This window comes from Ammospiza nelsoni, chromosome 20 (assembly GCF_027579445.1).
Source record: "Ammospiza nelsoni isolate bAmmNel1 chromosome 20, bAmmNel1.pri, whole genome shotgun sequence".
NCBI lineage: Eukaryota > Metazoa > Chordata > Aves > Passeriformes > Passerellidae > Ammospiza > Ammospiza nelsoni.
Genome location: NC_080652.1, coordinates 6,204,062 through 6,231,275, shown reverse-complemented (window position 1 = coordinate 6,231,275; position 27,214 = coordinate 6,204,062). Strand labels below are relative to the sequence as shown.

The 27,214-nt window shown below is 58.0% G+C and overlaps 2 protein-coding genes across 3 annotated transcripts; both read right to left on the bottom strand.

Moving 5' to 3' along the window:
- Positions 1 to 341: 341 nt before the first annotated feature.
- On the bottom strand, positions 342 to 4,544 carry TOR2A (torsin family 2 member A). Its single transcript, XM_059486353.1, has 4 exons — positions 4,140 to 4,544; positions 2,881 to 3,056; positions 2,419 to 2,546; positions 342 to 1,873 (listed from the first exon to the last, which is right to left on the bottom strand). The coding sequence occupies exons 1-4, from the start codon at positions 4,344 to 4,346 to the stop codon at positions 1,629 to 1,631; spliced, it is 756 nt and encodes a 251-aa protein (XP_059342336.1). The 5' UTR covers positions 4,347 to 4,544; the 3' UTR covers positions 342 to 1,628.
- Positions 4,545 to 5,691: 1,147 nt separating this feature from the next.
- On the bottom strand, positions 5,692 to 25,895 carry SH2D3C (SH2 domain containing 3C). Of its 2 annotated transcripts, XM_059486269.1 has the most exons (11): positions 25,802 to 25,895; positions 22,534 to 22,573; positions 12,232 to 12,360; positions 11,496 to 11,941; positions 9,702 to 9,826; positions 8,862 to 9,439; positions 8,524 to 8,639; positions 8,175 to 8,346; positions 7,336 to 7,447; positions 6,524 to 6,730; positions 5,692 to 6,376 (listed from the first exon to the last, which is right to left on the bottom strand). In XM_059486269.1, exons 1-11 carry the CDS (start codon positions 25,843 to 25,845, stop codon positions 6,201 to 6,203), a joined length of 2,145 nt encoding a protein of 714 aa, XP_059342252.1. In that variant the 5' UTR covers positions 25,846 to 25,895; the 3' UTR covers positions 5,692 to 6,200. The 2 variants fall into 2 exon arrangements, with proteins under 2 accessions (XP_059342252.1, XP_059342254.1); XM_059486271.1 differs by lacking the exons at positions 22,534 to 22,573; positions 25,802 to 25,895 and adding an exon at positions 18,221 to 18,347.
- Between the last annotated feature and the right edge of the window lie 1,319 nt (positions 25,896 to 27,214).

Here is a 27,214-nt window from a genome sequence, read left to right as displayed (position 1 = left end):
GTCGCCGCTGTGATAATGCCCCGCGGGCCGGCTGGTTGTGGTGGGGACGGTGAGGTGCGTTAAAGGGCGCCGCGGCCTGGGAACCACCCCCTCTCATCGAGAGCGGCTCTGCAGTGTCCCCGGGGGACTCGCGGGAGCAGCGAATGCCCAGCACTGGGCCCCGCGGTTTGTGTGTCGGTGCCCGTTCCGTCTCCACTCACCCGGCCAGCAGGGCACAGCTTTGTTCCAGGGCACCGGGACAGTTCCCCAGCCCAGCAGCACATCGCTGTGCTGGAAATTGGAAATCTTCCAAGTTCTTCCACACTACCCGCAGTCAGGAATCCATGTAAACACTTAAACTGTTTCATTTTTATAAGATTTATTTTAAAATTAAAAATTCGTATTTTTGCAAGAGGCATAATTTTTTGCCTCTGTCTTTGGGCCAGCTCTTGGGTGGTGTCTAAAATCCCCAAAGCTCAGGCCTGGAGCTGGCATGGTCCCCAAGCACTGGCAGCTCATTTCCATACAGGGAACAAGCAGAGCTTTGGAAGATTTGCAAAGTGCCCTTACACCCATCCCTCTGGTTCCCCTGACCTCTTATTCCATAACAGCATAGAGGACATTAAAATCAGGGCAAAAGCCAGGCTGTGCATCCCCTGCTTGGCAGTCTGGAGCACTCATCTCCTCTAACTTGTCCCCAGGTCCCCACTGTGACACTCCCCAGAAGCTGAATGGCTGCTGGCCCAGCCAAAGCCTGCAAGGTCTGACCAGCACAAGGATGTACAAGGAGCTCCACAGCTCATAGCACCAACTCTGCTGGAGAAACCATCAGTGAATAAAAGGAATTTTCAAAACCGTTAGCAGCACTGTGGGCTCCCCTGGAGGTAGGATGAGATTCTTCACGGCTGGTAAAACAAGCAAGAAGTCTTTTGTTGTTGTTTTCCTGGTTTGCTACAGGGAAATCCTTTGGCCCTTAGGGGAAACATGGATGAAGGGGTGGTAGGGGAGCCTGGCTCATGGCAGATCAGGTGTTCCCCTCTCCCACATTACCCCTCTCATTGGTGTTGAAGCTACCAAGCACCTATTCACAGTGAAAGGAAACTGGAATGTGGGTGGCTCTAAAACTTCCTTGAAAAGAAACCTTGGTTGCCATGTTGAGGTGTTCACAGGAGTCAGCACCAGTAGGTTGTGCCAGGGAGCTGAGGCACAGCTATGCTTAAAAAGGTTTAAAAAAACCTGTTAAAATGCTGTAAGGAAGAAATATTCTTATATGGGCTCAGAATCTTAACCTATTGGGTATCAACAGCTGCCAGAAGTGGGGAGAGCTCTGGAGGGGTGCTGCTGACAGGGTGAGGACCTCCCTGACACTGCAGACCCTCTCAGCATCTTCCCCATGTCATCACACATGTCTCAGGTGGTGGATCCACCTTTACCTGGCCAAGAGTCAATCAGTAAAGTGCTTTAAATTACATAATTTGCACCTGGTCCTGCAGCTGCATCCTGCAGCGGGCTCCTTGGAGCTGGAGAGAGCTCAGCAGGAGAGCACTTGTGCTGTGGGGAGTGACACACACACCATTCCCACTGCACATCCCACCAGCCCTGGCTGCTTTCCAGCTCCACGTGGATCTCAGAGAGGCCCTTGCCAGTGACTAGAAGAAAAAACTGATGCGAGAGGCCACAGTTTTGCAGCCTGTTGATGAGAATAATTTCTCCTCTTCTGGGAAGTAGGGGATGCTGTCAGCCACCTCCTGGACGACATCTGGCCGTACCTCGAGGCCTTGCTGGACGAGCTCACTGACAACACACTGCTTCACGTGGTGGTGCTTCAGTGGGAGGAAAGGCACAACAAAATCAATGAGATGCTCATTAATGATCCCAGAATTCCAGAAGCCACCTGCACAAGGAAAGGGAGAGAAGGTTTTACCTTCAGAGAGGCTCTGCAGTCCCTGCAATTCAAAGAGCTGCTTTGTGTGAAGTCAAAGTACTCTGCTGAGGAGAGATCTTGCTGGTTTTGAACCCATCAGTTGTCACCTCGTCCCCCAAACAGAGTTTCTTCCCCCAGAAATGGGGGGATTTAGCTTGTCTAGTGAGAATTTAAGCTCTGCTCCCTGTGCTAGGGGCAAGGCAAGCAGATGCAGGCAGGCCACTGCCTGATCAATATAGCTCAGTGCTGTTCTGGCAGGTGTGCTGTGCTGTCTGCCAGCCCCCAGCTGCAAACACACCTTGTCTCCCAAGAACTTTGCTAAATATGGCAACAGGTCTGCTGGCTCAGAAGGAAGGAAACCTCAAGGGGATCACAGTTCCAAGTTCCTCAAAACCCCCTTGTCCCTTTCTGGTTGCCTGGGAGGTAGCAGGTGGTGTGGGTGGCTTCCTAGAACAGGCCTGGCTGCCTGTGCTGGGCTGTGGGGCTACAGGAGGAGCTCAGCTCCATGGACTCACTCTCAGGGTTTTCAAACACGGCCTTGGAGATGGCTGGCTCCAGGTCCTGCAGGCTGATCTCCTCCCGGTCCTTGCGGGCACGCCACAGAGCCAACGTCACGTTGTTGATTTGCTCCCCTCCTGCATTGCTGCACAAGAATGAGAGCCTTATCCACTGTGCAGCCAGGAAAATGGTGTCTCAGGTGGCATCTGACACCCACCAGCCTGCAGAGTGCAAGCCAGCAGCTCCCAGCTGCCTGGCCCAAAATAACTCCTCTAGAGGCAGCCAAATAACAAGCAAAGGAGGCTTTTTCACACTCTCCAGATCTGTCTGTTCACTGTGAGATTGCATCTCTTGGCATTTGGAGAGGGTCAAGGCTTGGAGAAGGAAAGGCAAAACAAGCCTGTGCCCTGAGGTAGGTGCAACCTTTGCCCAAATGGGCAGCAGTGAGCTGGAAGGGCCCATGGAGAGGCCTCTCTCACCTGATGAAGATGAAGATGGCTTTGCGGTAGTTGGTGCCGTACACAACCCACGAGGGCCCCAGGAACGGGATGATCACATCAATCAGGCCTGGGTGCATCTTGTCCATCTCATCAAAGAGGAACGCTGAGCGTCCACAGCTGGTCAGGTTCCCCTGGATCCAGCGCCTCAGGCTTTCCTAGGAAAAACCCCACAAGTGTGAGGCAGTGAGAGGGCCAGGAAGGCTCAAACACCCCAGAAAAGGCTGAGCAGGAGCTCAACACAGCCAGAGGTGCTGAGAGCAGCGTGTCCCTGCACAGCACCACACACTTGGAGCTGAAACACCCAGTGCTGGGGAGGCCCCTTTATTCTGGATTTCACACAGTGGTGTTTACCAGCTTTTTAAAACCACTGTAGATCTTTTTACACAGATTTAAAGGAGGAGGCAGCACACTAAAGCTGGATATTCAGACTCCTACAGCTCCCCACGTTCTTCTCTTTCCCTGTTGTATCCACAGTTCCCAGCTTCTTGCCAGCTCCTGTTCTAATGTAGAAACATGTGCCTGCACTGACCCAGAACAGCTCTTTATCATGGCTGAAGGTACCTCCCAGCCCACACAAAACCACTCACATTGCCTGGGGGCATGTGAAACTCCTCACTGAAGCACTTCAGCCAGGAAGGGATTTACTTTTCCAAAAGCATTTCCTCTAAGGACACAATACAACAAATAACTTCTCCAAACGCCCAGAAACTAAAGGTCCAGGTATGCTGAATTCCCACTCTGCTGAAAATCTGGCATTTTGATTTCTCTCTTTTCTCAGCTCTAAGAGACAGAATGGCACCATGGAGATTCTGGAGCTGCTGTGAGGGAGCTGTGTGCTCTGTGAGAGGGGATTACAAGTCTAGTGATATGCAGGTTTTTACAGCCATCAGGCTGTTTTGGAAAGCAATGGGAAAATTTTAGTGCCTTTCATCTAAGCCAAGCACTTTTGTTTGTGTGTTCAAAGAGCTGTGTAAATATTTAAGAATGAGAACACGATCGGGGCAGGGACTGCTGTGGAGAGGACGAAAGTAATAACTGAGTATATTGCAGTTACTAGTGCATCCTTCAGCCAGTGTATGGAGCCACTCTCTCAGCTATGTTTGTCTGAGAGGTTAAAACAAAGAGCTTTTATTCCTGCTGCACTTCAGGAAACAGCTTGAATGCATATGTACAGAGGATCAACCCAGACACAGCCAAACGCCCCCAGTGAAGTGGCACTGCTGAGCAGTGTCCCTTACCTTGTACTGCTCTATGTGCTCAGCGTGGGGGAAATGCACGATGGGGGAGAAGTGGTGAACATAGGGGCTCTGCAGCCCCCCCTGGAAGAGGTAGCGGATGAGCATGGAGCTCACGTAGGTTTTGCCTGTTCCGGTGGAGCCGTGGAAGGACATCACGAGTGGTTTCACCGGGTTCGGGTTCTCCAGGAACCCCCTCAGCCCCTTCATCACTTGCTGCCTCACCAGGGGCTGCCCCACCAGGTTCGTGGCCAAGTCGAACTCCAGCCCTGAAACGAAGTGAAACCAGAACTTGGAGAACGCGGCTTGTCACCGCTGCCTGTCCCGTCCCTGGGGCCGCCCCGCTGGGCCCCTCATCCCCGGCTGAGGGACCCCGCTCCAAGGGAGCCCCCGGCAGGCTCCCCGGAGACCCTCGCTGCCTCCTGGGACCCCCTCGGGCAGGCTCTCCTGGAGACCCTCGCTGCCTCCCGGGACTCCCTCCCCTGCTGCCCCCCGCCCCTGAGGGTCCCCCTGCCCCCAGACCCCGTTCCCGCCCGGCCGCTCCCGCTGACCGCGCAGGTCGGGCCCGAAGCCGCACTCGCAGTCCGCTGAGAAGCCGCAGCGCAGCGCCCACAGGTCCCAGGCGGCGGCGGGGCGGGCGGCGGCCGCCAGCAGCACCAGCACCACCCGGACCGGGGCCGGGGCCGCTCCGGGGGCCATGGCGGCCGCGGCTTCCGCACCGCCCGCACTACAACTCCCAGCGTGCCCCGCGCGGAGGCGGGGCCAGAAAGACCCGCCATGGCAAAGAGGCGTGGTTATACACTAAGGAGGCGTGGCCTGTCCCACACCGCCCCGCCCCCCACCTGGGCAGGGTCCCTGTCCCCTCTGTCCCCTCGTGCCCTGGGGACCCGCGACCGTCTCGCAGAGGACAACGTCCTGAAATTCAACAAACGCAGGGTCCTGCACCTGGGGAGGAACAGCCCCGAACACCGGTACCCCCTGGGGGCTGACACAGAAAGCAGCTCTGCAGAAAGGACTGGGGGTCCTGCTGGACAAGAAGAGTCTGTGAGCCAGCAGTGTGCCCTGAGGGACAACAAGGCTAGTGGGATCCAGGGGTGGATTAGAGAGAGTATTGCCAGCTGGCCAGGGAGGTGATGATCCTGCATCTCTGCTCATATATATATATATATATGTATTTATATGCCTGAGGCGGGGGGGTGCCAAGATGAACCAGGCTCTGCTCAGTGGTGCTGCAGACAAGAGGCAATGGGTAGAAACTGATGCCCAGGAAGTTCCATCTGAATACAAGTAAAAACTTCTTTACTGTGCAGTGACCATGCACCAGAAGGTTGTCCAGAGGTTGTGGAGTCCACAGGGAGGTGGGACCAGATGACCCACTGTGGTCCCTTCCCGCCTGAACCATTCTGTGACAGCACACAGCACCCCTCAGAAGGGCTGTCACTGGGGCACCACGGGGTCTGGGGCCAGGCTCAGCATGGTGATTCCCCCCATCAGCCCTTCCCATGCTCTGCTCCCCCGGGGGGGCTCCTTTAAAGGACACCCACAGGACAGGGGGTCCCCTTGAGGAACAGGATAAAAGTTTATTGTATGTGAGAACCAAACCCATGAGATATGTACATGTATTTACATGACAAAATGAATAAGCCTAATTATTTACAACAAGGACTGTCCTTCACAAGTCTGTACATCAAGAAGTCATCATGAAAATATATTTACACACAGGATCCAGCAGCTGTGGGCAAGATGGAGATGGAAAAAAACAAAACCAAAGGGTGACGTGAGGGGCACCATGTAGACCTCGGCAGGGCTGGGTGTGGAGGCCAGTGCTGGCTGGCCCAGACACTGTCCCCACTCTTCAGAGTAGCACTGTGGACCCCTGGCTTGTTGTGTCCTGAAGAGGTGGGTGGTACATTTGAGGTGGCCGCTTTTCCTCCTCTTTGTCTCAAAATTGCTGACCCACGCCTGTGCCTTTCTGGGCCATCTCTCCTCCTCCTGGCGCTGGGTGCCTGGTCCATTCCCTGCCCCAGAGCCACTGGTGGGCTGCAGGCTGGGAGCTGGGGGGGGTCACAGCTCGCTGAAGCGCACTGCTGGCTCCAGCTTGTGGGACAGGGCAGTGAGCACCTTGTCGAACTTCTCGTAGCGCTCAGCCTGGCTGCTCTCAGCCCCACGGCTGCCCCACAGCAGCCGCAGCTGGAACTCGGTGCTGAACACTTCCAGCAGCTCCGCTTTGCCCTGGAAACCTGCGAGAGGGAGGGAGAGTCAGTTCCCTGGGTCAGTTCCCTGGGTCAGTTCCCTGGGATGGCACCCCCTGCACCCGTGGGATGATGCTCCATCCTGGTGCTGGGATGTGGCAGAGGGAAAGGGGCTGTGCTGTCCCTGCTGCTTACCCTGCAGCTTCACCTCGGCGTTGGTGTGGTAGAGGCCACCGTGGTGGGCCACCATCCGTGCTGCCTCCAGGTGGGCCATGACCACCTCCACGCCGCTGTCAGTGGCCTCCCAGGGCTCGGGGCTTTCCGTGAGGGCCTCGTCCCGCTCCAGCAGGGTCACGAGGGGTATGATGTGGGGAAAGGTGGTGTTGGTCAGCGGTGGTCCTTCTGGGGAGAGAGGCACTCTTAGAATCCAGCACGGCCCCATGACCTGCATCCCCCTCCCCATCTCCCTGTGGAGTGCTCGTGTGACAAACGCTGCCGTGACACCAGGCTGCCACCATGCTCCCAGGAGAGGCTCCAAGGCTCAGCTGGACACAGCAGCTGCTGTTTGTGCCTGGGGCCATTGCTTGTCCAACACCAGCCCCTCCCAGCCGGGGTTTCTGGGAAGGGAAAGCCGATGGCCATGCTCAGGCTGCATTTCCCAGGGCTGCAATGAGGAGCAGGTTTGCAGACCACAGAGAACCAGGCATTAAAGACACATGGCTTTTCATCTTTCCAACTGGCTGCCCTGTCCCTTGGTTTGGCACTCACTGCCATGCGAGCACAAGGGTTTGGCTCAGCTGCTGGTTTTATTTAGTTATGAAATGCTTCCTTGGGAAGGAAGGGGCAAACAAGGCCAGACGGGCTCTGCTGAGTGCTGGCGTGGCTCAGCAGCCAGAGGGTGTCTGGCACTGGCTGGGACAGGGGCAGAGCTCTCAAACAGTGACGCTGTGCCTGGACAAATGTGGGAAGAAGAAAGCAAGTGAGACAAGGGGAACTGCTCCTGTTACCTTTCCCTTCATTCAGGCTCTTCAGGAATGGCTTGAGCTTCTTCTCATAGAGGATTGCACCCTCGGTGTGCCGCTGCCTCAGCACCATCCAGGTCTGCTCCAGCCGGGCAATCTGAAAGGAGATGGGGAAGGTAGAGGGTGCTGGGGCAGCACAGCTTCCAGGCACCAGGGAGAACAGCCTGACCCTGGAGCCACAGTCCCCAGCCTTGCACACAACAGTGCCCGATGCTCCCAAAACCAGCTTCCTTCTCCCAAAACCGGCCTCCTTCAGCAGTGCTCATGGCCAGACACAGCACAGCTCTGGCACTGAGGCTGGGCTTAGGATTTCTTCCCCTGCCCGTGCCCCAGGACAGCAACCTCCCTGCGTTGCAGCGGCCTTGAAGATGAGATGCAGGGAGGGGGCAGCCATTCCACCTCCTTTGTGCAAGCAGGAAGCAAGACTTCCCAGCTGGGCTCGATTTAAAATTGAATTTTAATCTCCTTTCATCTTCCAAAGGGAGCAGTGTGGCCCGGAGACGCTGCTGCCACAGCCTTGAGACTGATTTGTATTGTACCGGAGGGCAGATTCATTTCCTCCCAGGAACACAGCCCAGCACAAAACAAAGAGCCCAACCACCGAAAAACAATTGGATCCTGGCGGGACAAGGCTGTCTGCTCCGTGGAGGGATGGCTCTTCCCCTTCCCTGCCTGCATCCCAGCGGATGTGGCCCCATGCCTCCCACCCGGGGCATTTTCCCCTTTCACCCATCCCAGTGACTCCTGGAGCCTGCAGGATACAGGAATTCATTTTGAGCAGGAGCTGAGCCCAGGACATGAGCACTAAAGGAGTGTCCCCATACCTGTGTCATTTCCAGGGCACTCATTACAGCTGCAAAGCTGAACATGTTCCCCATGGTGCTCTTCAGCTCGGCAGCCAGCTGGATGGTTTTGTGGAGCAGGGCTGCCCGCTCCTCCGTGCTGCCTGTGCAGCCCAGGATGTCCACAGCAATCATGATGGACATGGTGTGAAACCTGCCAGGGGCAAGACACAGAGCGGGGTCAGCACAGGGACAGGGGATGCTCTGGGGGCTCAGACAGGGTTGCTCCTGTCCCCTGGCCTGTGCCAGGCTGGGAGCAGCCAGGGGAGCTGAGCAGGCCGTGCAGGGCAGCACAGAGGGCTCACTCTGGCCAGGCTGTGCCGTGCCGTACCGTTCCAGCAGGTCCAGGCGGAGCTGGTGCCCGTGCGGAAGGGTGAGCAGCTCCATGCCAGAGCTCACCCCCATGAGCCGCTGCATCTCCACTGTCACACCCAATATCCGGGCCACCTGGCAAGGAAGGTGAAAGTTAATTAGAGCTTTGTTAATTGAGGAGAGGCTGAATTGTCCTCAGCAGCCTCTTGCCCCAGCCCAGCCCCTGCCTGCCCTGCCTGATCCATGAGGCAGAGCCCAGCAGGGATGCTCCAATGCTCAGGGATGCACTGATCTCTGCCAGCCCAGATCCATCAGATGGCAGCAGCACCCATCCCTCCCTCCAGGCCCTGGCCATACCAGGCAATCCACTTTGGTGATGTGTTTGGCCAGTGTCTTCACGTCCACCTCTGCCAGCAGCTCTTTGACCTTCTTTAGCACAGTCATCTCCAGAGGTTTGTTATCTAGGGGGATGAGCAGGGACTGGAAGGCAGCAGGGTTGAAGGAGGAGGCTGTTTCCATGGTGGGGGGCACAAAGCACTTGAAGTCCAGCTCTGCTTTCAGCCTCTGCCCTGCCTCTGCTTCCCCAGAGCTGTTGTCCACAGTCCCTCTCTGTCCTTCCTCCACCTTTAGCCTCTCCACGTAGCTCTTTGCTGGCGGCTGCCTGGTGTCGTGGGCCGGCCTGTCCCTGCTGAGGGGCGAGCTGGGGTGCAGCTGGCAGTAGTGCCCCGTGTCCGGGTCGCTGTAGCTGCTCACCGAGGGAGAGGGGGAGGCTCGGGCGTACCCGTGGCAGGGAGTGGAGTGGGAGCTGTGGGCAGGGTCTGTGAGAGGTTTGCTGCTGTTCCCATGGCACAGCTGGGGCTCGCTGGACCTTCTTATGACCGGGGAGGCTGGGGTGATTCCAGATGCTTGGCAGGCATGTGGCTTTAGCCGTGTGACTGTAGGGAGCAGAGGGGACACTGATCAAAGTCTGAAGATGCACACACACACAGGGACTGCAGATAGAACAGCCCAGGGACACAGGGCTCAGGGAAAACCCCTCTCCCCAAAAAGAACCACCTCATCCCAGGACAGCTGCACAACGATGCTGAGGTCCTGTCCCTAAAGTCCCTCCCCTCAGGTCCCTGCATCAAAGCAGTGCCAAGTCCAGGCTGATCCACAGCCCCACTGTCCCCAGAGGGATGGAGGGGCAATGCCTACCTGTGCTGTAGGCAGGTGATGCTGGGTTCTCAGAGATGGGGGACATGGGGGAGTGCAGGTCTTGGATCTGGTCCACGCTGACAGCACAGTTGCGGATGATGTCTCTGTGGTGGGGCAGGGACACGCTGGGGAGGGGACAGAGGGCACAGGTCAGTCCCTTAAAGCAGGGCCCAGGCAAGCACAAAGGGGCTGGGATGAGGGTTTGCTGCTCCAACACCTCCCCTGGATCATCACCTCCTTCCACAACTACCCATAACAGGCTCAGCAGAAGCAGAGAGCAGGTAGTCCCTGCAGCAGCTGGGAGCAGAGGGGGTCACCGCCCACTGACCCCATAAACCAGAGACACCCCTGCCTGCAGGGACCCTGGTCCTACAGAGGAGAGCAGAGAAATGCAACTATATGCCATGCCATGCCAAGCCAAGCTGCTTGGGATGGGATGAATTTGGTCCACTCCAGGGTGCTGTGGGGAAGTGAATCTAGCAAAGAAGTCATGGACAGTTGTTTCCTAGGGTTCTGCTGTAAAGTGGTATCTAACACTGTCTTACTCTATTTCTACCTGGGAGCTGTGTTGGGCTAGTTAGGTGTTGCTCTGACCCAGAGTTTAGGAGAGCTGGAAAGTGCCTGGAAATGAGACTTGGGAAGTTACATAACAAGCAATGAGGTCTTGGGTTGGTGGGGCAGCAAGTGGTGGCCTGATGGAAACACTGTGTGTCAATGGTGCTGCAAAGCCTGCTGAGTGCAGGGAGGTTATGGCAGGTAATTCACTGCCCTCCCTGCCGTGGGTGAGGGCTAGGCTGCTGAGATGTGTTTGGTCTTGAGTACTGTGCCTCAGCAGTGGGAGGAGAATGGGACAGCAGTGGTAGTGATAAGGGATTTGGGGAAAATGTGAGTGATGAGGAAAGACTGATGGATCTGGGCTCTTCTGGAAGTCTGAGTGTTTTCCTTTTCCCAGCCATAACAGTTGGTCGCCTGTTTTCTGCTGGTGCATTCTCACCCTGCCCTTGGGCTCAGAAGGTCAGGGTGGTGAGAAAGCAGCTTGGCTCAACAACAGGCTGTGTCCTGCTGGAGGCAGGGGTACATGGGTCTGCCCTTGGCTGCCGCTTCATGTGAGCATATGTGTGTGGCCCTGCCTTCCCTGCAGGGCTCTGGGCAGCCTGGGAGTGCCAAAAGTGAGCCATACAAAGGAAGTCTCCTCCTCCACCTCTGGAGAAGCCCAGCTGGCCAAGGTTAATGTGAACAGCTCAGCTTTGTGAAGGCTGTGATCCAGGGTCTGTGCAGACTCCATCAGCACAGACCCATCAGTCTCCTCCTGCCATCAGGCTTTCAGCCCTGCTTGGTAACTCCCTGCAAATGCCGAATGGATAGGGCTCTGAAACTAAAAGGGCCATTCAAAACCAAACAACAAATGCTGTCTTGGTGTCTGGGAGTGACTCTCCTCTCATGTTTGCCTGGGAAAGCTCAGCTCCATGGCTCTAACAAGCCCTGACATGCTGGTAATCCTGGACTGGGTGATTGTAAAACACTCTCTGGCTTCTGGCCTGAGATGCTAAAGTCATGTCTGCTCGCTGGGCGTCTGCTGTGGTAGCTCAGCATGGCTGGCAGCCAGCCTGGGAGAAAAACCCAGTTCCAGCTGAGTACTGGTTCTTCCCCCCATGCCTCTGCTGGTCTTTCTCTTCCATCCCTGATCCCCAACCTGTGCTCTGCACCCAGACAGCAATGACCGAGCACACCCTCCCTCACTCCCGAGGCCGATCCTCTGCTCAGCTGAGCTGGGACAACACCACACACACTCACCTGGTTGGGCAGCCCTCAGCCCTGGTGATCTTGTCTGCGGTCAGCCCGTCTGTCATGGTGATGCTCCTCCTCTTGATGTGCCCTTTCTGGCTGGAGGGGCTGTGGGCTCCGCCGTGCTTGCCGTTGGTCAGCCCATAGCTGGCCTCCAGGTAGCGCAGGGGGAAGGTGCGGTTGATGGGGCAGTAGATGATGGCCCCGCTCTGCTCCGAGATGGCCTTGCGGTTCCCCACGTAGAAGCGCACCAGGGCAGGCACGTGGTCGAAGCTCTCCTGCTCAAAGAGGTACTGGACGTGGCTGTGGCCATCGCTGGACTTGACCGTCACCTTGTTGATCTTGAAGTGCAGCGCCTCGTTGCGCCAGCGGCACGTCAGCACGTAGTCACCCAGGCTGGTGAGCGAGTCGCGGATCAGGAAGTCACCGTTCCTCTGCACAAGGCTCTCGGACACCTGCCAGGGGCACAGGGCACAGCTCAGCCACAGCCAGGCTGGATGGACCACAGGGCAGGAGGGGATGCTCTGCTGGGGTGTTATCTGGGGCGCTGGTTGTTCCCCTTGCCCCCAGCTCTGAGCCACAAGAGGGCATTTGCTGTGGCAAAATCAGGCAACTCAGAGCTAATGAAGCCCTGGACCAGATGTTTCCCAGGAGGAGAGGCTGGTGGTTCTGTGTGGCCTCAGAGTGCTCTCCCACAACATTCCAAGTGAAGGGTGCCCAGAGCCTCCCCCCTTCCCCATCTCACCTCCCGGGGGATGCGGCCGTGGTACCAAGCATGGCTGCGCAGGTCAGTGCTGCTCAGCTTCAGCTCCTCTTCCAGCTCCTTGTGAAGCTTTTCTGGAGATGAGTCAAGGATGTATTTCTCCTTGGAGAACTGTACAGGAGAAGAGAGAGTGTCAGGCAGTGCAGCAGTGCAGGGATTGGGGAGGGAAGGGCTGGCAGGATCCCCATGTGGGGACTGTGGCACCTGCCAGGAGCACAGCTGTCCCCAAAGGCCAGGTAACTCAGCTCTGTGTGAGGATTACAGCTTGTAGCAAAGGATGTGGCAATGTGCCTGTTGATGGCCAGGTCCTGTCACCAGGAGCACTTGGAGGGGCACATCCCTGTCATGCCTGGCCACCCTGTGCCTGGCGTGCTGCCCGTGGTTGGGCAGGAGAAAACCCCTTAAACATCTCTCCCTGAGATGGGAACTGCTGTGAGAAGCACTCTTGCAGGAGGAAACCTGCATTATTGCTCCTCCTTTAAATATCTACCACAATTTTTCTTTCAAAGGGTTAACTCACAGTGTTTAGCCTGATGGCAGCATAAACAGTAATGACAAATGTAAAGGGAACCTTCTGCATTGAAATTAGCTTTTAGAAATTAGCTTTCACCAGCACTGGTGCACCTGAGCCTGGAGGATGCAATCTGCCCCCTCCTTTCCCCTGGAGAGATAAGGGATGATGGCTTCATGTGTCTGTTGGCTGGAGCCTGCCTGCCTCCCTCCTTGCCTGCTGCTGGGCCAGTGCTCCCAGAGTGCAGCTGCTGGCATGGTGGAGCATGTTTTGGGGATGTGAGCATGTTTTGGGGCTCCTGTGTGCTTCACAAGGCCAGTTCTGTTTGACACAGTGGCTTTGAGGTGATCCTGCTGTGGCACCAACACAGCTGCGTGATGGAGCAGGGCTGGGAGCCAAGGCCCCTGGGTTCCCTCCATTTCCCAGATGTGCGGTGTCCTGAGAGGGGGACACGTGTGCCACTACCATGGGCTAAAAGCTTGGATGGGGCTGCCAGGAGCGAGGGTGGCTGGTGGCCTGGCTCCCCTCTGGTGGCAGTGCCAGCTCTAAGGAGGCAGTGAGGGCTGGCCCAGCTCCCAGTGCCTGCTGGGGCAGGATTCTGGTATTGTCTCCCAGGACAGGCATGGGCTTGAAGCCCTGCTGACACTGCTCTGGCACTGCCAGAGGAGCAGGCTGGCACTCACAGCTGACCCTGTGTGGTTCCCAGAGCACAGGGGGCTGCAGCCCCACGCCAGCACCTCAGGGACTTGCCTTGGAGCTGACCTCTTTGCCCAGTGCCTCATGCTCTGTGCCTTGTATTGATTCCCTCTGCTCCTCTACTGGTTGTGAGCAAGGGAAAGTGCAGAGAACTGAGCTGCTCTCCTGCCTTTACCCACTGCTCTCGTGGCACTCTTGGGACACCCCAGCAGGACCCTGACCCCAGGCCTCTCCTTCCCCAGAGATGTTCCATCCCTCCTGGTAGCTGCATTCATTCACCAAACCAGGCAGAGATGCTGTCCTGGGGACCCTGCTCCAGCCTAGGGACATGGAATGAGGCAGTGGCAAAGGGCCTGTGCCCTTGGACTGTGCTCTCCAGGGCTTGCCCTCACCAGCCTGGACCTGCCTTTATTCCTCCCTTCCCAACTCCTGTCAAGTCAAAGGTGGTGGCAGAGTGGAAGCAGCCTATGAAAACAGTGTGGATTGAACTCTTTGCTCATCCTACCATGTTTATTCTCCCTGTGAGAGGGTCCTGCTGACTGGAGCTGCGGGGATTTTTGCTTTGTCCCCCCTGGCCAAGGGCAGCAGGGAGCTCAGCACTGGCTGCTGCTCTGGGCCCTCCTGCAGACAAAGGCACCGGGTGCTGCTGAGCCCGATTAAAAATAAATGGTGGCTGTTGGATGCTGCAGGGGTCCAGCTGCCTCCTGGGGGGCCCAGGCCGAGCAGATGCTGTTTCCATGGAGACAAATCCATTGCCACGGAGCAGACCTGGCCTGGCCGAGGGCTGCTGGGGGACCCCAGCCTGCAGCACCCTCTCTGTGACACGGCTCCCCCCAAACTCTGGGGCATCAAGGGACCCCCATGAACCTCTGCTGTTTGTGCAGGTGAAAGCCATCAGAGCTGAGCTGGGAGCAGTTTGGATTACAGCTCTCCCCCCACCACCCCTGGAGCAGGGATTAGTGCCTGTTCTGCTCAGCATTGTACATCTGGGTTTTCCTCCAAATCCTCCCCATGCAAATGTGCAGGGTAACAAAAACACAAGCCCAGCTGAGCAGTGCCCGGCGTCTCCAAGCCCAGATTTGGGCAGCAGCTGGCTGGCATCCATGCCAGGAGCCATGAGTTAAGCTAGCAGGAGAGAACAGGAGGTTTGGGAGAGGCAAGGAAGGTTTTGCATCTGGCAGATGGGGGAGGGAGCCAAGCTGTGAGCAGAGGGTGTCAGGAGCCACCTTCTCCAGCCTTGTGGAGGGCTTGTCCCTTCAGCTCCTTGTCTGAGCAGCTGATTTGCATGGCCACCAAGAATCCACTGCTTGGAGTGATTGTCAGGCTATAATGGCTGGGGAGGCAGCATGAGGCTGATCAGGGGGAGCCCTTTTGCTTGGCATGATGTAACTGAGCCCAGTCCTTATTGTGAGTCTCTCATGCTACTCCAACATGCTGCCAAAATCACCTGTGTGCTCCCCTCCTGTGTGGGAGCTGGGCTCCCCATGAGCTGTGCTGTGCAGGGCCGTGTTCCCTCCAGAGCCTTCCAGCAGCGGTCGAGCTTCCCCTGCTCCATTGGGAGCATCTCAGAGGAGCTGGGCTCTCAGCTGCCAGCTGGACAGGTGCCGAGGCGCTGGCACAGCCTGGCATGGCACAGTATGGCCTGGCACGGCACGGCAGGGTGTGAGCGGATGTCTGAGCGCCGCTGAAATCCATCTCTTGGCGCTCCTGGCTGTGCCAAGGGAATGTCTCACCATGCACAGCCCCAGCCCCATGTGAGGTCTTGCACACTGTGGGTTGGGTGTGGGGAAAAGCCTGGACTCCCATTAGCACCCCATCTTATGCTGGGCTCTAGCATGAAGAACCCCAAGGCATCTTGCAGCCAAGCAGGAGAAAATGGGGATTGGAGCAGTTGTCCAAACCAGCCACACCAGATGAACCAGCTCAAAATGTGCCAGAGATGATGCCAAGCTTTGCTTGAGGAATCCCAACCAGCAGCCAAGCTGGCTTGGCTGGAGAAAGGAGAGTGCCCCCATGGGCTGGGGAATCCTCTGGAGCAGCCATGAGGAGACAATTCCTGAGGCTCTCCATCCCTGCCTGCTTCCCTGACTCTCTGAGCTTCCAGCTGAGTGGCAAGGACTGGAGCTGGTAGTGGAAGGGCAAGAGCTGCAGGGATGGAGGGTGCTGATGCCTGTGGTGTGTATAAAACCAGCAGCTGTCACTCTGCCTGCTCTAAGGAGAGCTTCAAAGGCTGGCATTCGGCTTTCTGTCCTTGCAGAGGTAATCTTATGAAACTGGAGCGATTTCCATGCTGCTTTCCTGCTCTTCCCTCCCAACCTGGAGGAGTTGCAGATGAGGATGAAGTCAGCTTGGAGAGCAAGGTGTACTCACACCCCACCCTGCTGATAACATCTGACTAACCCCAAGGCACCAAGCACATCTGTTCTCCCTCCTGCTCATGCTGCCTGCCCTGTGCTGGGAGCATGGCTAGGGAAATCCCAGCTCCTTCTGCAGTTCTCCACCCCTGCTCTGGCTGCTGGAGCAGCTCTGGGGCCTGGGAAGCAGAACTGTGAGGAAATGGAGTTACAAGCCATGGGGAATAGGTGCCTGGTGAAAGCCACAGCCTTGCATGAGGGGTCTTCTCTGCCTCCTCCACACCTGGCAATGGGCTACTTCAGTGATGTGTTTTGGAGCAAACATCCTTGCATCATCATGGCGAACCCAAGAACCATCCTGCCTGACTGATGCAGGACTGCTGCACTTACCAGTCCAGGCACCACCCAAAAATGATTACTCCACCCTGTCTGACCATAAGAAAATCCCACCATAAACAATGCCCAGGTTGTTATGGGCTTGCTCTCAGTTTGCATGTCCTGCTGTGAGCCAGTCTGTCCTGCTGATCTTGATATCCATATGGAAAAGAAAACCCTTGTTCCTCTGTTCTCTCTTGCAATGAGGCTAGGAACCTAAATGGCTTCTGAGAAGGCATCAGCCCATCTGCCCACCTCACAGGTGACTGAAGGCATCTCTTGGTTATGTCACATCTCCATCATACCCCACTGAAGGCAGACCTTGGCACAAGATCTTTGTTCTGGAGTTCAAAACCCTTCCTAGGACTAGTCCTGGCTACCCTCATGGTCTCCTCTCCCCTTGCCTGTGCTCCTTTGTGGCAGCTCTGGAGCAATTCTATCTGGCTGGCAGGGGTGGGGTGCAGCTGGGGTTGATGGCCAGAAACATCTGGGTGCTCTAAGGTGGGACAAACACCCCAGGTTGCGTGGCAAGGCGGTGGAATATGCTGCTGCTGCTACCCCGGGGGAGCAGGTCTCCAATGCAGTGATGGTGTGTGTGTGTATACACACATTTCCATCCATCTATATTTTACTTATCTCACTCCAAGACGGCGGCAGCGGCTGCTGCTGCATCCCTTTTCGGAGCTGCTATTGGCCAGAGATGATGTCAGTGCTTCCCAGGCTGGGTGCACCGCCATTGGCGGTGAGCAGGGATGCGGCTGTCAGCTGGAAGTGCTCCAGTCATTCATGGGGACTTCAGTGTGTGTTTGCTGGGCACGCTTGGACACAAATAGATGGTGAAAGATCTGGCAGAGCCAGGTGAGCACTTAGGGCTTCACTTTTAACTCTTTCCGGGGTTGGGATGGAGTGCCCTTCATCCCTTCTCACATCCCCGCACGAGAGCCAGATGCTGACCTGTCCCTCCCTTGTTGTGGCAGCAGCTGGCTGAAAGCAGCCGCTCACCCCCTGCAATGTGCAGCCCAAGGGCATGTCCCCGTGTTGCTCAGTGGCCTTTGGACAAGTGGAAAAAGCTCTGCTGCTTTTCCCTGTTCACCCCCACCAGCAATCAAAATCCCTGGCTTTGCGCTGAGATCAGCCGCAATCATGACAAGACTTGAAATGCTGCTCCTGGGCTCCGTCTTACCCAGAATAATCTCTAAAGCTCAGCACCCACCTCGCTCAGCAGGAGTACTGTATAACACTGCCAGCTCTCTTGGCTGCCGGCTCCCTTCTAACTTGCAGCATACTAAAGCTCGTGCTTCAGACCAGAGCCTGCTTGGCTCTTGCAGTCCTAAACACCTTTGCTCTCAAACTCAGTAAATGAAGGAACCAATTCCTACCACCGTGTCCCCCTTGTGCAAATGCCAGAGTCCAAAAATAGGACACCTAGACTTGTGCCCAGACAGTGGCAGTGCTGGAACCACCACAGGACAGGTGACAGATGGATCCCAGCCTTCTCCCACCAGTCAGACCTGTGCAGTGCAGTGCAGCACAGAGATGAAGACCCGGGCCAAAAAGCTGAGTGTTCATCTGGGCTCGATCTCCCTCCTGCGCTCAGTGATGCTCCGGGCACATGCCACCTTTTGGGGGATGCTAAATGCTCCCCCTCACGAGGTCTGCTGCAGGTGAGGGCTGCCTGCAGAGACTTTTCTGCCTGTCAAAGCGCTGGTCTGGCTCTGCTGGTGGCTTTGGCTGTGCGGTCCTGGCAGCAGGGAGACCGAGCTGTGCCCCCCGACCCGGCGCTCCGCTCACCCCGCGCTCGCTGCCCGCAGCAGCTCCGTGTGAGCGGGGGCACCGCAGGGCTCCCCGGGGAGGCTCCCCCGCTCTCCAAGCAGCCCCCGGCGGGTGCGTGGCCGGGGGTGCCCCGCACGCTTCCCCTCCCCGTGCCCCCGCCGCCTTCCCCACGCGTGCGGCTCCCGGCGGGGGCTCCGCGCCGGGCTCAGGGCAGCAGCCGGTGCGCTCCCCCCGGTGCGCTCCCTCCGCCGCCCCCGCTCACCTGCACCTGCATGAAGGAGCCGCGGTAGAAGCAGCAGGCGGCCGCGGACAGGGCGCTCCACAGGCTGCACCGCTCCGTCATGGCGCGGCGCGCCCGGCGGGGGCTGCCCCGGCCCGGGCTGCACCGCCGCTGCCTCCGCCGCCGCCGCCGGGCTTCAATTTCAGCCGCTTCCCCGATTACCTCATCCCTTGTCGGCTGCGAGGGGCGGGCGCGGCGAGGCGGCTCCGCCCCGGCCCGCCCCTGGGGGCCGCCCCGGCTCCGGGGAACCGAGAAGCGGCACCTCGGGGGGCAGCGGGACCCCGGCTGTCCGCGCCCTGCGGGGAACCGGGAACCGGCTCCTCCCAGGGGAAACCACGCTGCCATGGCACACGGGGAGCCGCCCTCCCTGAGGGGATCGGGTACTCCGGCTGCCTGTGCTGTGAGGGGAACGGGAACCGGCTCCTCCGAGGGGAACCCAGCTGCCATGGCACACGGGGAGCCGCCATCCCTGAGGGGATCGGATACTCCGGCTGCCTGTGCTCTGAGGGGAACGGGAACCGGCTCCTCCGAGGGGAACCGGCACTCCCATGTGGCAAGGGGAACAGCATCCCTGAGGGGATCAGGCACCCCCGAAGGGAAGCGGCAATCCTGTGGTGCAAAGGGAAGCAGCATCGCTCAGGGCATCGGGCACCCCGGCTGCCTGGGCCTTGAAGGGAACCGGCACCTCTGAGGGCATCGGGCATCCCCGAAGGGAAGCGGCACCCCGGTTACCGTGTCCTGAGTGGGGCTGGTTCCTCTGAGGTGACTCAGCTCCTCCGAGGGGAACAGACACCCCTGAGGGGAACCAGCATCTCTGGCTGCTGGTGCTCTGAGAGAAATTGGCTCCTCTGAGGGGATCAGACACTCAAAGGGGACACAGCACCCCTTTTTTCCCCATCCCAAACCTGCCTGCTCTCCCTAGCGATGTCTGTGGGTCAGGGGCAGCCCTGTCCCGTATTGCCCGTCCTGTCTTCCTTCACCCCCACATGGTGACACCTTTCTGGGAGATACACCAGTGCCCACCTCGCATGGCAGGGAGCCAGCAGCCTGTTTCCTGTGTAGGCTGTCTCTGACTTGTGTTTAATTAAGGCTCTGCTTCGGTTTAATTAAGGCCACAGTATCACGTATGGGATGTGCAAGGCAGCACTGATGACTCAAAGCACTGCTCCAGCCTTGACTTTTGAATAAATCCCCCAAACCCTGCCTGAACCCGCTGTGGCTCCCTCAGCCCTGGCAGTGACAGGGACCTACACCTTCTGCTCTCCCTCCACATCTGTCCTGCACTGCACGGCCTGGATTTGGCTGTGCTTCAGTGACTGGGGGCTTCACCTTCCCATCTGCAAAGCGTGTCCTGGCCCAAGGAGGAGCCCCACGCCTCCCAGGCAACACTGTGACTTTGGAGAGGTATTCCTGCTGCCACCGAGCACAGAACCCTGCAGCCTCCCTGCTAATTAATTCAAACGAGCCCCTCACATCACTAGGCAAGGAGACAGCATCTGAGGCTGATGAGACACAGGTCCCTGCTTGAGCAAGCAGCCCTTCTGCGCAGAACAAAGAGCTCAGAGGCGCTGGCCGGGCTCTCACTCTGCCCTGGATTTGCAGGGGAGAGAGCAGACAGGAGAGCAGCACGGCTGAACAGCAGGACAGGGCTGAGGCATGGGAGGACTGGTGGCAGCACACAGCCTGGGGGCAGGGAACATGGGGCAGCAGGTCCCACGGGTCCCACGGGTGCCTGCAGCCCCACCAGCATGGGCAGGGACTCTCCTCCTCATCTCCTGCCTGGGGACAGAGCAGATGGCACTGTGCAGGGACATGCTGCTCCAAAAAGATGCAATGGTGAATCATCCTCCTGCCTGGGCTTCTCCCCTGTGATGGAGCTTCTCCCCATGGTTTCCTACCGAGGTTTTCACCAACAAGTGAGCGAGAGCCTCATGGGTGCTGCAGGGTGAAGTCCTCCAGCTGTGACTGTGCTGCCCCTCCTCACAGGGAAGCTGAAAACCCCTAACTGAGCTCTCACAGGACGTGTGACAGCTTTACTGCTCGCTGCTCTCCTGAAGGGTAACACCTTTCTGCAGCTCCTTCACCTGCACAAAGGGCAAAGCTGGGGTGGCTGGGATGTTGAAATGGAGAGCTGGGTGTGCAGATCCCCAGGCAGCTTGGAAATAACAGCCCTTAGGCTATTATTAAAGCACATTAATTACCAAGTGCTTATTGATCCTGGTTTTCCAACCCTCTCTAACTCCCGGTTGCACATCCAATCAGGCCAGGCTTGGTGATGGGAGCACCAGCCCTGGCTGTTTTACAGCTGAAGCTCAAGGGCTGATGTTTGACAGATCCTTAGTGCACACCTGGACACAGACCTGGCTGTCAGCCTTTGCTCATGAGGGCTTTGCAACACATCCTCTCCCTCTTCCTGACCTTCTCCTTCACCAGCTCTTTTCTTCCTGTCTTTCTTTGCTCACCCCTCACCAGTGTTTCCCTCTGCTTGTTTCCCTCCCAGCTACACCAACCAGCAGCAGATCCCAGCCCCATCCTCTCTAGCGCCAAAGGCAGGCACAGCAGCCTCCTTCCCACCCCAAATCCTGCAGGATCTATCTGGGGCTGGACACTGCTGGGCGCTGAGCACCCTGCAGCTGCACGGGCTGCCAGCCAGGCACAGCGCTGCAATCAGCTGGAGTGTCCCTGTCATCCCGGTCACTCACACTCTGGATAATTACTGATCTGACTAAAATAGCTGCTGTCACTGCTGCCATCAGTTGCTTCTCTGACCAAAGGGAAGTAGTGTATAAATCACAGCCCCTGGGCTGTTTCTGGACACCACGGGGATGGATGAGAAATAAAGGCCAGATAGCTCCAGTCTGGGATCTGACTGGATAGTAGGCAATTCTCCTGGCTCACCAAAATGTATTTGATCCCAAAGGCAGAGCCACATCCATTGCTCCCCACCTGTATTGTTTCAGTCTATTAAATCATGAGCCATAAAATGTGTCCATCTCTGGATGCATACACTGACAGTGCCACGGAAAACACCCCCAATTATTCTGTTCTTCCCCTCACCCCCTCCTTGCCCTCACAGGACTTGCCTGTGTGAGCAGGAGCTTCTCTGCATATCCTGAGGTCCCCATACCAGGGCCCTGCCCTGCAGAGGCCAGTGTATTGGTTTTGCAGGGGAAAATGAACTAAATGAACTACATCACAGCCAGACCCAATGCGCCCAGTCAGAGCTTTGTTGTGCTGGCACAGGTCCCATTCCAGCCCTGTGAGCTCCATTCTGCCAGTCCCACATGGCTTTAGGGCACAGAGAGGAGAGCATCCCACCCGCAGGGTCACTCTGCTGCACAACAAAAACCTCATCTGACCCCACTGCCCACAGGCTGCCAGTGCCAGACTCCACATGTGGGGTCCTCATTAGCCCCAGGGATGGATATGACCCCTGTTGGAGGCAGCAGATGAGCTCAGGGTCCAGCCAGCTCTCTCCCAAGCCTGCCAGCTGGTGCTGCCACAGGGGCTTCCCACATTTCCATGTCTGGCTACAGCCACCACCAGGAGCCCCAAGTCCAAAAAATGAAGGTGCAGGGCTCTGTGCTAATTAGACCACCCAATCTGGGCACCTCAAGTCACTTCTCAAGAACCCCATGTGCCCAGTGGCAGACCAGATTAGATCCCCACTGGGCAACTGGACTCAGGGACCTCCAATTCTCCTTAAACAAGCTCCCCAAAGGCCATGCCATGGCAGTGACCACTTCAGTGGGTTTCACTGCTTTGTGCCCAAACTTCACAGCAGCCCTGCCACCGCTGCTCTGTGCCTGCCCAGTGCCAGCAGCCTCCTGCAAAAGGGCCGCTCTCCTCCAGAGCCAGGCGCCTCACTAATGAATTTCTGGCCAGACATGAAGAGTCCTCAGGAATGTTAATAGTTTGCTGGAGGATAAGCAAAAGATTTGGAGAGATTTACACCAACTTTCATGTGACAGCCACGAAAGTGGCTCAAACCCTTCCGTTTCTTGACGTGGGGGCGGAGGGAGGAGGCTGCATCTGTGGGCGTTCACAAGGAGCTGGGAACATGAAACGCAAGCAGCTCCTGTGGGAACAGCACTGGGGCGACCACGTAGGGTCTGTGTCTCCTCTGTCCTCCCTGGCCTTGCCAGAAATATCTTCCAGGGGCAAAGAGAGAGACGAGGAGGGGTGCAGAACTGAGCAGCTTGCTGGTGTAAGACCTGGGCAGTTCCAGGGCCACCACCCCCTCTCCACCCCTGGCACCCAGCGGGGACAGGATGTGATCACACTTTGTGTCCTACCTTCACGTATTCACTGCCAGACTCCAGGCCATCGTGGTGGCTAAAAGGAAGAGGAACAATAAAAATACATAAGTAAAGGGCAGTAAGTTGTGACATTCAGGACAAAGGCAGTGGTGGCACAGCTGGGGGAGTGGGGTCTGTGCCCCTTGTCTTGCCATGGTGCCAAGAGCATGGCCATGGCTTTGGGAAAGGTTCCCAGGGCCCCAGCACTGCTCCTGCCTGCTCTGTGCCCACTCTCAGCACAGGGCTTATCCTCCCTAATGCGATCAGGGCAGAATGAAGCCTTTTTAGAGGATCTCGCCCCAAATCGGCTTGGGACCGTGTGAGCTGAACCAGGGAGACCCAGCAGCCAGGCTGGGGTCCCTGCAGGTCACAGTGCTGGGGGATCCATGGCCAGGTGGGGGGCCCTGTGTCCTGTTCCCTGGCAGAGCTGCATTCCCAGTAGGTAGATGTTGGTACACACCACCCAGACAAGCATTTTTGACTTTATGGCTTTGTACAAAATTCAAACTCCCACCAAAGCTAGGCCTGAACTGTGATGTCCTGACTGGGACTGCTTTTCACGCTCTTATAGGTCCAGATAAGTGTCCATATGGAAGAGTCCCAGAGAAACAAAGAGTTCAAAAGGAGACAGGCTTTAACAGCCTGAGCTGGGATAGGCTACCTTGAGGTCTCACCTTTCAGAATAAAATACAAAAATGCAGATGTCTTTAACCAGAATACAGAACCTGTTGCCTCCCCAGTGGCAAGCTTGAGTATGGGCATCCTGCTGTTTGCCAAGGTTGCCAGCCTGAGCACAAGGCAGCAGCAGGGGCCTGGGGATGGCAGGCTGCCACACCAGGACAGGCAGCTGCAACTAAGGAATAACCAAATCCAAGGTCATCATAGACCTGGGATGTCCCTTCCCTGCCAGGAAGGGACACATACGTCAGACGGAAACTGCTGAGGGTCCTGCACACAACTTCTCCCTGAGACCCACACTGGGAGCAGCCCTGGGGAGCCAAATTCCTCCTCTGAGGGCTCTCTCCAGGTGGAAGGTTGTGCCTGGTGGCCTCCCCAAAGGGAAGCAGGGACAGCAGAGGCAACCACTGCCTGACATTTTTCCACTGGACATTCCCCACAGCATTACAGTGGGCTGTGACAGAGTCTGCATCAGCCCCTCGTAGCGTCCAACCATCCAGAAGACAATTCCCACTTCTGAAACCCTTGGAAATCTTTAAAAAACATGTGGATGGGCACCTCGTGCCTCAGTTTCCCCTTCTGTAGAGCTGCCTCCAGGGAGGTTTTGGCTGCCAGAGGGGTCTGCAGGGAGTGTCAGGTAGTGCCTGTGGGAGCTGCATTTCCAGTGCCTCACGCACGGCATTTAAGGACACGCTTTAGTGGTGAACACAGCAGGGCCGGGTTGACTTTTGGCCTCAATCTCAGCGCTATTTTCCAACCTTAGCAATTCTGTGATTCCCCAAGCCCACACTGCAGACCACATCCCCTGGTGTCCAGCTTGGGAGGGGGGAAAAAGGGGCTGGAAATTAGGCCCATACTTTTTTGGAGGTGAAGAAAATAGCAGAGCATGTGAGAGCGGGATGGATGCAGACTCCCCCGGGCAGCTGCGGGCTGCCTCTCCAGCCTGTTTGCCCTTCACACGCTGCAGAGCCGCCTGGTGCTGCGAGAGCCGTGAGAAAAACCCGCAGGAGGACGGGGGGCCTCTGGGCAGGAAGTCGGGAGCATGGGAGCAGCTGGGAGACGCTGGAGAGCCCGGGCAGGAGAGGCCCCTGCGCCGGGGAACGGCAGCAGCTGGGACCGCAGCCCCCCTGCTTCTGCACATTCCTGGAGGAAACGGCATTTTTGGGGGCAGACGAGAGCCTGGGAGAAATTCCAGGGCTGCCTTTGGAGCGTGGCCGTGGCTGAGCTGCTGAGACCCAGAGCTGCAGCGATGGAATTGGGGCCTGGGGGCTCGGTGGGGTGGGCTCGGGAAGGCATCACCACGACTCACAGATGTGCCAAGCTCCGGGCTGGCTGCTGGGAACAGGCCAGGAGGATCCTGTGAGTGCAGCCCTGGTTTGTAGCCGAGGCTCTGCTTTCCTTAGGACGCTGGTGCAGGCTGAACCCCAGGGGAACCGAATTTGGGCACCGTGCCTCAGTTTCCCCCTCTGTGGAGCTGCCTCCAGGGAGGTTTTGGCTGGCAGTGCAGGGAGTTTCAGGCAGTGCCTGCGGGAAGCGGCGTTTCCCCTGCCCTGTGCACGGCCACGCACGGGGAAACCGAGTCACGTCCGCCCTGGGAGCTGCCAGCGGCCACCTCCCGTTAGTCAGCGTGTCCCTGCCGGAGCCACGGCCACCGCTTCGCCCCGAGCAGCTCCACAGGCCGCCTGCCACTCCCTGTCCCACACAGCACAGTTCCCCCCTCACAGGGGAACTTCTGGGAAAGTCCTCTGCGCAGGAGCATCCTCACCCACCCTCTCCTGGGGACTGTCCTCACCAGAAATACTCCAGGTGGAAATGTGCCCCAGGGCCAGATTTGTTTCCCTCCCACAGGGAACATGCTGCTGGCATGGCCTGGCAGGAACAGGCTGTCCCCAAGCCCAGGGATGTGCCTGCACGGGAGGAAGGGCTGGGGCGCAGCTTTATCCCGGTCCCATTTCCTCCCGCCCGCCCCACAGCAGGGCCTGGCCTTGGGATGGCTCCGGCACAGGGCAGCTCCCTGAGCCAGGGGCTGTGGCAGGGGCTCCTGGTTAGAGTGTGGAGCAGCAGAAATAACCCTGATGCCACGACCTGCTCTGGTCACCCTCGTGCCTCAGTTTCCCTGGCAAGCAGCAAGGCTACACCCATCATCAGGGAAACCCCACAGGATGCAAAAATTCATTTGGCCCCCAATTTTTGGGAACCCATTATCCAGATTCAAAACACCCACGTGACCCACCCATGTCCCACTGCTGCTTGGCTCCCAGCCACACTGGCTTGGGATCCAAGGAATTGGGTGAGCCCTCTGCAGCCTCCTTGGGGACTCTCTGCCGCTCTGTGCTCGCTGAAGGATGCGGCAGTGCCACGAGCGCCCCAAACCCCCGGTCACAGCCCCTGGTGCGGTTCCAGCAGCTCTTTCCCTGAGGAAAACACCACCCCGGGCCGGGGGCCTCGGCACCGAGCAGGGCTCAGCTCCGGCATCTGCCTCCAAGTTTGTGCCCGCCCCAAGCAAAGCCCCTTGGCAGCCTCTCCCTCCCCATCCCCTCCGCTGTGCCGGGGTGCTCGGGGCGGCCGGGGGCCCAGGACCCCTTACCTGCCCTGTCCCAGGGTGGGAAACCTCCTGCCCAGCGCTGTCATGGGCCCGGGGGATGCAGCGAGCGCCGTGCCCGGGGATGGGAGCGGCTCTCCCGCGCTCTCCCGCCTCGCACTGAGCGCCGCGACTTCGGGGCGCGCAAGGCGGTGGCGGACCCTCCTCCTTCCCGTGCCGGCCCTCCTCCGGCCCACCCTTCGGGCCAGCAGCAACGTGTGCTCCGCTCCCACCGCCGGATTTCTCCTCCTCGCCCCGCTGCCGGGACCACCCGGAGCTCCGGAACGCTCAGCGTCAGGAAAAGGAGCCCCCGGCCCCGGGGCGGTGCAGGGGAAACAAGGACATCGGGAGTGCACAGAGTAGAGACAGGCCAGGGAAAGGGGGAGAAATGTTCTCGGGAGAAATTTGGAGTCGCCTTTGCCTGTGTCCCCCGCACACCCTCCTGGGCTGGGGTCGCGTTTGGCCCCTTATGCCCAGATGCCACGGGGCTGGGGGATAAAAATCCCTCTGGCTGATTCTGCGGTCAAAACCCTCCAAAAAATCCATCCGTCCGTCATCTCAGAGGGCTGAACCTCCAAATTCCCCCGGAGGGGGAGATTGTGCCTGGAGTGGGGGATTTGTGCCCAGAGTGGGGGTTTACTGATGAAATGGGGACGGAGTGTTTGGTTTCAGGATTTGCCCCTGTGCCTTGCGAGAGGCTCGGCAGAGGGGGAGAGGACAGAGGTGGTGGAAAAGAGGAGAGTGAGAGGAGGAGGAGGAGGCTGTAACAGGCTGGTGTGAGCTCTCCGCAGCAGCACATCCCGGTGCTGGAACGCGGCCGCTGCAGGACAAAGAGATGCCGGGGCAGAGCGGGGCTGCGAGATGTTTCCAGCCCGTCCGGAAACAGGAGGGAGCAGAAATCCCACAGGAAACCTCGTTCCCATGGAGCCGCTGACCTGAGCCCGCTCCAGCTGTGCTGTCCCACCGGCCAGGTGCATCCCGCTGGCACTGCGGGCACGGGGGGACATTGCAGTGACCCTGGTTTGTCCCAGACCCCTCCTCTTGCCCTGGAGGGGCAAAAGGGGGGTCTGAGCAGAAGGCAGAGCAAACCCCAAGGGCTATACCTGTCCGGGGAGATCTTGCCAGGATGCTCTTGTCCCTTTTCCAGCAGATCCCCATCAGTGGTGTCTGCTCCAGCTGCTGTGTCAGGGCTTGTGGTTTGGCTGGGGTTTGGAGCCAGGCTAGAGCTCGGTGCCTCTGTCCCAGGGCAGGAGACATTTCCTGCAGGCTCCTGGTCTGTGCTGGCCATTGCTGCTTCCCCAGGTTCAGCTTTTTCCTCCTCCTGCTCTGCTTCTCCAGCAGCCAAGGGTGAGTCTGTGCCAGGGTCAGGGGTGCTGGACACGTCAGGGCACTTGAGGCTTGAGGGGACCAGGGCTGTCT

Excerpts from the sequence above, each read along its gene's own strand:
- TOR2A (XM_059486353.1), bottom strand. The coding sequence starts at position 4,346 with ATGAAGGGGCTGAGGGGGTTCCTGGAGAACCCGAACCCGGTGAAACCA. Across the intron at positions 3,057-4,139 it reads AGCACATAGAGCAGTACAAG|GAAAGCCTGAGGCGCTGGAT; the intron begins GTAAGGGACACT and ends GGTTTTTCCTAG. Across the intron at positions 1,874-2,418 it reads CGTGTTTGAAAACCCTGAGA|GTGGCTTCTGGAATTCTGGG; the intron begins GTGAGTCCATGG and ends TTCCTTGTGCAG.
- SH2D3C (XM_059486269.1), bottom strand. The coding sequence starts at position 25,845 with ATGACAGCGCTGGGCAGGAGGTTTCCCACCCTGGGACAGGGCAG. Across the intron at positions 9,827-11,495 it reads GCTGAGGGCTGCCCAACCAG|CGTGTCCCTGCCCCACCACA; the intron begins GTGAGTGTGTGT and ends TCCCCTCCCCAG. Across the intron at positions 9,440-9,701 it reads ATCACCTGCCTACAGCACAG|TCACACGGCTAAAGCCACAT; the intron begins GTAGGCATTGCC and ends TGCTCCCTACAG.